Raw genomic sequence first — 10009 nt, 5'->3', positions numbered from 1 at the left:
AGTCAGGCTGGTAAATTGCCCAGCACCCCATACCTCTCCTTCTGTGCATCTCCAAGTGAGTGAGGCCACCTCGAGTGGAGATACAGTATCTATCTATAGCAGGGTGGTTTTCTGAGTGTTGAAAGGATGGCTTGTCCTGAAAGTTTTCATCCTCTCTCTCCCCTAATTCCTGTGAACATCTATAATGAGTGATTAGGTATTAGAGCAAGGCCAGCATTTCTCAACCCTCTTGTGGAGCTTTTAAAAAAAATTCATGTGGGACTTCCCTGGTGGTCCAGTGATTAAGACTCTACATTTCCACTGTAGAGGACACAGGTTCAAGCCCTGGTCTGGGAACTAAGATTCCACATGCCATGTGGCACAGTTAAAAAAAATTTTTTTTGGAGGCTTGCACCTTGCACTTGAAATTTCTGATTTCCCTGGTCTGGGATGAGGCCCAGACATTCTGTGTGAACACGCTGCTCCCAGGGATTAAAGATTCCCGATGATTCTACTGGGTACTGAGATGAGAATCTCTGAGTTAGGCCAACACAAGTAACAATCTTTTTTTTTTTTTCCTAGAAAGGCAGAGCTAACATGTACATATTCAACAGATGTTAGTGACAGTCCTTACAAACTTTACCTTGACCAGTCCCTTGAGTATGAGTTGAGGAAAAGGAAAAAGGCCAGTGGATGCCCAGAACCAATTGTATAGCCTCCTCCTTCTTTGTTGGACCAACAAGGACCTGCAGGGCTTGGTCCAGCCAGTGTGCGTTTCAAGGCAGGAATGATGGTGCTTATTTGTCAGAAAGAGGCTCGTCTATGAGGAAAGAAAAAGATGCTCAAACGAACTGAGCTTATACTACTAAATAACACACAACTGGGTAGGAGCTCTCATCGGGGAGGAATGCTTGGCCGCACTTACAGAAAAACCAGCAAAAGAAGCTTAAGCAAATAGGGGCCGATTTTTCTCCTAGAACAGTAAGTCTAGAAATGGATACTTGCTGGCACGGGTTGAGCACCTCCAAGGAACCCAGGCCCCTTCTCAGTCTCCTTCCTTGCGCCTTTCATGTGGAGTTTGCCCTTTTCTCCTTGTTCTCTTGTGGCTTGGAGATGACTACTGGAGATGCAGAGAACACACTGCTTTCAGGCAGACAGGAGTAGAGGAGGGATGAGGCAGCGATGGTCTCTTTTATCAGAAAACAAAAGCTTTCCCAGATGGGGATGTTCCTGATGGTCCAGTGGCTAAGACTCTGCTCTCCCAATGCAGGGAGCCCAGGGTTCAACCCCTGGTTAGGGACCTAGATCCCACATGCCGCAACGAAGAGTTCACATGTAGAAACTAAAGGTCCCAGGTGTCACAGCTAAAACCTGGAGTGCATGCATGCTAAGTCACTTCAGTGGTATCCGACTCTTTGCAACCCATGAATGTAGCCCGCCAGGCTCCTCTGTCCATGAGATTCTCCAGCCAAGAACACTGGAGTGGGTTGCCATGCCCTCCTCCACGGGATCTTCTCAATCCAGGGATTGAACCCACATCTCTTACATCTCCTGCATTGGCAGGTAGGCTCTTTACCACTAGCGCCACCTGATCTGGCATAGCCAAATAAATAAATATTTTTAAAAATTAAAAAAAGAAGAATAAAAGTGTCATCTCTTGAAAAACAAAAACAAAACAACCATTCCCAGACTATACAAGCCAACTTCCACTTCAGTCTCATTGTCCAAGACTGGGACTCAGAGCTAGCCCTCGCCTCTAACTGTAAGGATGGTTGGGTCTTGTGAGCATGAGACCTTGCCCCAGGGGTTAACATATTGTCATCTCGAAGGAAACTGGAATTTTGTGAGCAAGGAAGAAGAAAGTATGAATATTGGGTTAATAACTGATGGTGCCTGACACTGAGCTCCACGGGGAATTTGAGTTTTCTAGATGTTGCCCTTCACACAAACCTATTACCGAGACTGTGTTGGCAATTTTCTCCTTGGAGATTCTCTGAAGGGTTTTCCCGGGAGACATCACAAAGCAAGAATCAGGACTCGATCAAGCAGCTTGCTCCCATTCTTTGATCCTCAGAGGTTCACTGAAGACTCCAGCTGAAATCTCACTCTGCAATGGCTATTTTCCTTCTTTCTGTAGCTGTCTTCCACTTTGCAGCTCTGACACTAAGTGGAAAAGATGGCAAAAGCACACTGCGTTGACAATAGCACCATCTTCTGTCCAGAGAAATGTCAGCTTCTTGACAGATCAGAGTTTTGGGTCGTGCCCGTCATTCCAGAGCAGACATGCATGTAAGACACTGCACTTGAGAAGAAGTCTTTTGAGTGGGGTCTTGAGCCCTGTGTACCAATCTTTTTAAAGGTATTTATTTTATTGAAGTATAGTTCATTTACAATGTTGTACTGATTTCTGCTGGACAGCAAAGTGACCCAGCTATACACATGTACACTCTTTTTCATATTCTTCTCCATTATAATTTATCACAGAATATTGAATATAGCTCCCTGTGCTATACAGTAGGACCTTGTCGTTTATCCTGTCTATAATAATAGTTCGCATCTGCTAACTTCAAACTCTTAAGCCATCCCTCCGCTACCCGCTCCCGCCTTGGCCACCACACGTCTGTTCTTGATGTCTGTGAGTCTGTTTCTCTATCACAGATGCATCCATTTGTGTTCTATTTTAGATTCAGCATATAAGTGATATCATATGCTATTTGGCTATTTCTGAATCACTTAGTATAATAATCTCTAGGTCCCATCCATGTTGCTGTAAATGGCATTATTTCATTCTTTTTATAGTTGAGTGGTATTCCATTTCACACATGGAATCATGGTAGATCATGGCATCCAGTCCTATCACTTCATGGCAAATAGATGGGGAAAATGTAGAAACAGTGTCACATTTCATTTTCTTGGGCTCCAAAATCAATGTAGGTGGTGACTGCAGCCCTGAAATTAAAAGATGCTTGCTCCTTGGAAAAACAGCTATGACAAACCTAGACAGTGTATTAAAAAGCAGAGACATCACTTTGCTGAAAAAGATCCATCTAGTCAAAGCTATGGTTTTTCCAGTAGTCATGTATGGATGTGAGAGCTGGACTATAAAGAAAGCTGAGCGCTGAAGAACTGATGCTTTTGAACTGCAGTGTCAGAGAAAGCTGTTGAGAATCCCTTGGACTGCAAGGAGATCCAACCAGTCCATCCTAAAGGAAACTAACCCTGAATATTCATTGGAAGGACTGAAGCTGAAGCTGAAGCTCCAATACTTTGGTCACATGATGCAAAGAGCTGACTCACTGGAAAAGACCCTGATGCTGGGTCATGGATTCATTCACCACTGTCTCCAGCACCCCTTGGACCCCAAGCCTGCCCCATGCTGTTTCCTCGGGCAATACATGTGTGTGCTTCTGAGGGAGAAACTCCACCTCTGCTTTGCCTTGTGGACATGAGTGTCTGGCAGTGGTCTCTGAGGACCATCCTCCACCTCTGGCTTTCACAGCTGACCGGCCATCTCTCCTACTGTATAGCACAGGGAACTTTACTCAATGCTTTACAATAACCTAAAAGGTAAAAGAATCTGAAAAAAAAAAAAACACATACAAGTATGTATCACTGAATCACTTTGCTGTACACCTGAAATTAACATAACATTGTAAGTCAACTATACTTCAGTTAAAAAAAAAACAAAAACCAGTCATAAACCCTAATTCACTTATGAACAAAACAGGAAACTCGAAAGGAGTTGGGGAAGCAAACTCTTCTAAATGCCTTTCACACACGGCTTCCAATGCAACCCCACATCTTCATGGGAATGAACAGGGGTAACTGGCTGTTTCTCACACAGGTCTCCTCTGTCTATCAAAGCAGTGTATTGTTGCATGTTGAACGAGGCAACAAGGACTTCAGCTCTCAAATGCTCATGTTTGAGTCATTATGTTCCAGAGAAGACTTTCAAGATGGTGGAGGAGTAAGATGGGGAGACCCCCTCCCCCACCACTCCCTGCAACAAATACATCAGAGGTTCATCAGCATCAGCATGTGGAACGGTTTCTACAGAGCACCTTCTGCGCGCTGACAGAAGACCTCAGACTTCCAAAAAGGCAAGCCAATCTCACAGTGAGGTAGGGCAAAATGCTCTACACCTGAAAATAACCAGTTATAAACTAGTGTCCCTGGAAGTCTTCCAACTGATCAATTTATAACTCTCTCACTATAAAATACTGGATTTGTATTCACTCTGTTCCAAACCCTTTTTGAGTGGCTACCATGCTTCTGGTACTACATTTGGTGTGTAGGCTACACAATAAATTAAAACTGAAATCCTCATTTGAAAAGGAGATCATGAGCTATGCCAGAAGCACACAAATTCATTCATTCATTCCTACCACATTCCTAGACCTTGGGAGTGCAGATTATGTAGGTAGTGAATCTAATTGCAATCACAGATTTTGCATTCTTGATGTTTTAGAGGTAATGTAGCAGAGTGCACAGCTTTGAGTCAGTTCTGCTGCTTTTTCATTGTGTGACACCGAGGCAAGGTACTTACTCTCTTCCCTGCTTGGTTTCCTCATCTGTAAAATGAGAAAAATAACAGCACTTCATTTCTGAGTTGTTTTGAGAATTCAATACAATATTATAGGTAAAGATATTACCATATCTTCTTTTTAAGTATGATAAGTAACTGTTAGCTATTGTTATTACCACAGTTGAAAGCGTGGGGAAGATAGAAGTACCATTAAGGCATTGTGAAGGGCTTCTTATAGATGCCCTATAGTTTGGGTCTTCACTGAGGAGTAGGGGATAAACATTTCTTGAGCATGATACAACCAGAGGAGCAGATGCTGGGATTAGTGTGATAAAAGATATAGCCCATGATATGATATGATACGATATAATATGAATGAGTGCTCAGTTATGTCTGACTCTTTGAGACCCCATGGACTGTAGCCCGCCAGGGATTTCCCGTGGAAATCCCTCCATGGGATTTCCCAGGCAAGAATACTACAGTGGGTTGCCATTTCCTCCTCCAGGGGATCTTCCCCACCCAGAGATCAAACCTGAGTCTCCTGTGTGTCTCCTGCACTGCAGGCAGATTCTCTACTGCTCAGCCAGCAGAGAAGCCCATAGCCCGTCATAGCCACCCATAGCCCCTGATAAGCCCTCAAATTGCTCACGGGGGGAGGAGACAGAGAAGTAAACCTGTGGTCACAACAGTGTGACAAATGCTGCATAAGAGATATGCAAGGACGTTTGGGGAGTTTGGAAGAGGAGGACACCACCTTGGTGGAATGGGTGTTGGGAGTGGGAGTGAGGTTTAAGGAATGGCTTTCTGGGATTTCCCTGGCAGTCCGGTGGTTGGGATTCCATGTTCCAAATGCATGGGGCACAGGTTTGATCCCTGGTCAGGGAACTAAGGTCCTGTATGTCACATGGCATACCCCAAAATAAAAAAAGAAAAAGAAATGACTTTCTGGAGAAATGACAATGTGAACTGTGTCTTAGTCAAATGGAGTAAGAGTCTTCCAGAAGAGGGAAAGCCTTTTGAAAAGGCAAAGTCAAAGCACATGGTATGTTTTGGGGACTTCAAAATCTAGGTGTACATGGGGCATGAGGACAAGGAGGCTGGAGAAATAGGCAGGGCCACCTCAAGAGGCATCTGGGATGTCATGCTAAGAAATTCAGCCATAATTCTGGGGGCCATGGGTAACTGTGGCTTAATTTTAGGAAGGTCATCCTGGTAGCAATGTCGCATGTGCCCTTGGGTGGAAAGTGAATCAGGCAGAATGTTATTGTTGTCATCTTAGTAAGAAATGAGGAGAGTCTAAAACTAAGGTATTAGTGGGGGACAGAGAGGTGGGGACACTAAGAGATTTAGAGAGTTTCATGGATAGATTTGAGGGGCAATTATATGCAGGAATCAAAGAAGAGAGGAGGAAATCTATTTGTAACCAAACAAGACCCTATGGGGTCTTCCAGGTAGAAATCACAGCCCACCACCATGTCCTCTGCCTACGTCTTGCTTGTAAAAAAAAAAACTTTAGGCTGCCAGGCCTTCTCTGAGTTATAAAGAGTACTTTTAATCAGAGAAGTGAGTAAATGCAGAAAAAAAGGAAAACAGTCAAGCAAAACAAAATGATAATAGTTTAGGGACTTCCCTGGTGATCCAGTGCATAACACTCTGCACTTTCACTGCAGGGGGCATGGGTTCTATCCCTGGTTGGGGAACTAAGATCCTGCATGCCGCCTAATGCAACCAAAATAATAATAATAATAGTCTAGGCACTTGAAAAAGTCAGGGACCTTTAGTTCCATCTCATGGGCTATAGGTAATATCCTAGGCCATGTTCTTTAAGCTGTTTTGCAGATACTGCAACCTCCACCAGGTGGAAGAAGTTAACGGCATGCTGCCCACAAGCACATAACCGCAGACCAGAAAGAACCAGAAGGTTGAAGAAGGTTGATGATGTTGACTCCTGATTACCTCACTACCAACCAATCAGAAAAATGTCCACGAGCTGATCATACACTCCACAATCCCTCTTCCTTACCCTGTCTTTAAAAACCTTTCCCTGGAAGCCTTCAGTGAGTTCAGGCTTCTTGAGCACTAGCTGCCTGGACTCCTTGCTTGGCATCTGCAATAAACTTCCCTGCCACCTGGTGTCAGTAGATTGGCTTAACTGCACATCCAGGCAAGTGGACCAAAATCTGGCTTGATAACATTTTGTCTCCCAGGTTTTTTGACTTGGGCAACTGAATGAGTTATGGCCACTCCCCTAAATAGGAAATATACAGGAAGAAGTACATTGGTGGGGATAGTAACAATGGGGGAAGTGATGAAAGAATTAAGATAATAAGGTGACCTTCTTAAAAGTGGAGATTGAGAGTGATGTTTTGAGGGACAGTCAGTTTCGTAGGCAGTAGGTAGATAGGTTTGGAGTTCGGGACAGAGATTTGGTGCTGGACATCTAGAGTTTTTTCATCACTAGCAATGTAAATCATAGTAGAATCTGGAGTTTTAATGAAGCTATTCAGGGAAATTTTAGAGAGTGAGAAGAACAGGAATCTAGAGATGTAAGTCTGGAAATATCCATATGAGCAGGTCAGGAATAGAAAGAGGAGTCCTTCCCAAAAGGATGGAGAAGAAACAGCTGGGGAAATAAGAAAAAGAAAAAACAGAACAAAGGTATATGGTGAAACGAGAGGAAGACAGACAGGGTTTCAAGAAGAGGAAACCCTTAAGAGTCCTTTGGCAGTTTCAGTCTTTAAAATTTTAGCCATTCAGATGGGTGTGAAGTACCATCTCTTTGAGGCTTGAATTTGCATGTCTGTGAGGAATAATGATTCTCCATACCTTCCCAGATGCTTACATTAGCCTATCTTTATTTGCTGAAAGTCTGCTCAAGACTTTTGTCCATTTTTGATAGATAAGAATATATGTTGAAGGAAACTGGTGTTTATTTATTCGGCCTTGCCGCAGGGCATGAAGGATCTTAGTTGCCAAGCCAGGGATGGAACTCATGTGCCCCCTGCAGTGGAAGCACAGAATTTTAACCACTGGACCACCAGGGAAGTCCCCAAACTGATGTTTTTTAAAATGCTGAAGGCAACTGATGTTTACTGACACAATCTAAATTGTTGTCATTGTTGTTTAGTCATGTCCAACTCTTTTGCGACTCGGTGGACTACAGCCTGCCAGGCTCCTCTCTCCATGGGATTTCCCAGGCAAGAATACTGGAGTGGGTTGTCATTTTCTTCTCCAGGGGATCTTCCCGAACTTGTCTCCTGCTCTGGCAGGCATCTTCTTTATCCCTGAGCCACGAGGGAAGCCTTACAATAAAAACCTTTATGCATGTGGTCAATGGAAAACCGAATGACTCTGAAACATGGAAAAGAATCTTGCATATATGATGTTGGATAACTATATATTTAAATTATATAAAACATAAAATATAAAAATCAAACAACTTTAAATTGCATAAAATACACTTAAGTAACTTTAAATTACACTTTATCCATTATGTTTATTATACATAAAGCTCTTTAAAGGGGCAACTGTGACTTCTCCATGGACTAAGGGAGAGATCTTTGTGGTGTGGTTGGAAGGCAAAGAAAACTCACCTCACTGATTCAGTTTGCCTAGGATTGAGCCATAAACCAAACCAGTATGGTGCATGCTTAGGTGAGGTTTTTCTGTTTCTGTATTTAGCAGTAGACGCTGTCAGAAATACAGAACAGACAAAAGAACTATTTGGGGACTGCATGTGGAAGCACAAGCATTACGTGGGAAGAACTGCACGCTAGAGTCAGCTTGGGCATTTGACTGCCAGTGCTGGTGTGGGCATCTCGTTTTCAGCTCTATCCCAAGCTCATTCCTACAGTACTTTGTATGGCTCCTGAATTATTCTTGCTTTCAGTATTTATTTTTTTATGCAGCTGTCGGGAGCCCACTGCAGACCCACTGTATCAATGTCTTTGTGGGTGGTGCCAGGCTGCTCCTTTTTAAAAACAACCTAGGTGATGGTGAGCGCACCTTCCAAAAGTTCCTCTGGCCCATTCTCATGGCACTCTAAAATGATTTAGAGCCCCTGGACAGGCCAATCTCCAATTAAGAATCGATGGAGTTGGTGTAGATACTACATTAACGTTTGACGAGAGAGCCTCTTTTCTTCTTTTAAAAGCTACCCACGCCATTCTAGTAGGACCTGCCCAAAGCGCCGCGACCTAGACCAGGGCGGGGTTGCAAGCCCCCTACCTGCGGGCGGGTGCTCGGGGCAGCCGCGCACGCGCACGCACTCGCGTACGCCGGCGCCTTCCTTTGGGCGCCCGGGGTCGGCGGCGCGCGGGGCAAATGGAGTGGGTGCTGGCGGATGTGCTGCTCTCGCAGAGCCGGGACCCCCGGGTCCTGCTTGGGGCGCTGTGCCGTGGAGAGGCATCTGCCGAGCGCGTGGAGACCCTGTGTTTTCTTCTGCAGCGACTGGAGGATGAGGAAGCGCGCGGCGGCGGCGGCGGCGGCGCGGGCGCGCTCCCGGAGGCGGCGCGCGAGGTCGCCGCCGGGTATCTGGTACCGTTGCTGCGGTGCCTGCGCGGGTGCCCAGCGGGCGGCGCGGATGACCCCGGTCCCGCGGCCCGCCAGCGCCGGCGCGTCCTGAGGGCGGCAGGCGCTGCCCTGCGCTCGTGCGCCCGCCTGGCCGGGGGCCCGCAGCTGGCGGCCGCGTTGGCCGAGGAGGCGCTGTGCGACCTGCTCAACGCAGGGCCCGCGCCCGGCCTCGAAGGGGCCGCCGAGGCGGCCGTGGAGGTGCTGGCGGCCGTGGGGCCCTGCCTGCGGCCTCGCGAGGACGCGCCCCTGCTGGAGCGAGTGGCGCGGGCCGCTCTCGCGCTGGCGCTGGGTGGGGACAAGGCGGGGCAGTCCCCGGACGCTGCGGCGCTGGTTGCCGGGCGGCTGCTGCCGGCTCTGGGCCGGTGCGGCGGGGCGGCGCTGCGGGCTGTGTGGGGCGGGCTGGTTGCGCCCGGGGTGTCTGAGGGGCCGGGCCGCGTCGGGTCGCAGCTGCTGATTCTGAGCGCCCTCGCCGAGAAGCTACTGCCAGAGCCCGGCGCAGACAGCGTGCCTGCCGCGCGCGAGGCGGGCCTGGACGCCCGGCGCTGCTGGCGTTTCTGGGGCACGGTGCAGGCCGGGCTGGCCTGGTCTGAGGACGCCCTGACGCGTAAGCGGGCGCGCTACCTGCTGCAGCGGGCTGTGGAGGTGTCGGCGGAACTGGGGACCGACTGCGCGTGCGCCCCCGGCGAAGGACCCGGTACTTGCCTCTTTGCTCCCTGGCCCATTCCTACTTGACTTTCTGCGAGGCCGGCCTTTCTGCTTCCGGGGCCGTCTCCGCGATTCGTACAGAATTTGGTTATTCTCGTGGTCCCCACAGAGCCTGAAAAACCTTGGGAACGTCATCTCGAGGGTGTTCTCTAAACTGTAGCAAATCACTGCAGCACTGTTAGAAGAGTCCCCATTTAGGATAAATTCTCTGACCCAGAGCGGGTGGAA

At 47.3% G+C, this 10009-nt stretch overlaps 1 protein-coding gene and 1 non-coding gene across 5 annotated transcripts in view; both read left to right on the top strand.

Annotated features, from left to right (window-relative positions):
- Positions 1-263: 263 nt before the first annotated feature.
- TRNAG-UCC (transfer RNA glycine (anticodon UCC)) lies at positions 264-336 on the top strand. Its single transcript has one exon. It is a non-coding gene; the product is annotated as a tRNA-Gly (tRNA).
- An 8447-nt stretch (positions 337-8783) lies between these two features.
- TARBP1 (TAR (HIV-1) RNA binding protein 1) overlaps positions 8784-10009 on the top strand; it is a 65853-nt gene continuing 64627 nt past the window's right edge. For 2 of the 4 annotated variants that reach the window (XR_008717132.1, XM_055588532.1), the window contains exon 1: positions 8784-9770. Coding sequence is in view for 3 of the 4 variants with exons in the window: in XM_055588532.1 (XP_055444507.1) it covers positions 8828-9770 (943 nt within the window). In the remaining variant the exon portion in view is untranslated. The remainder of the gene's footprint in view (positions 9771-10009) is intronic. The other 2 variants (XM_055588523.1, XM_055588513.1) reach the window with 2 other exon arrangements.

This window comes from Bubalus kerabau, chromosome 1 (genome assembly GCF_029407905.1).
Source record: "Bubalus kerabau isolate K-KA32 ecotype Philippines breed swamp buffalo chromosome 1, PCC_UOA_SB_1v2, whole genome shotgun sequence".
Classification (NCBI taxonomy): Eukaryota; Metazoa; Chordata; class Mammalia; order Artiodactyla; family Bovidae; genus Bubalus; species Bubalus kerabau.
The sequence above is the reverse complement of the archived record's forward strand: the minus strand, read 5'-3'. Positions and strand labels throughout refer to the sequence as shown.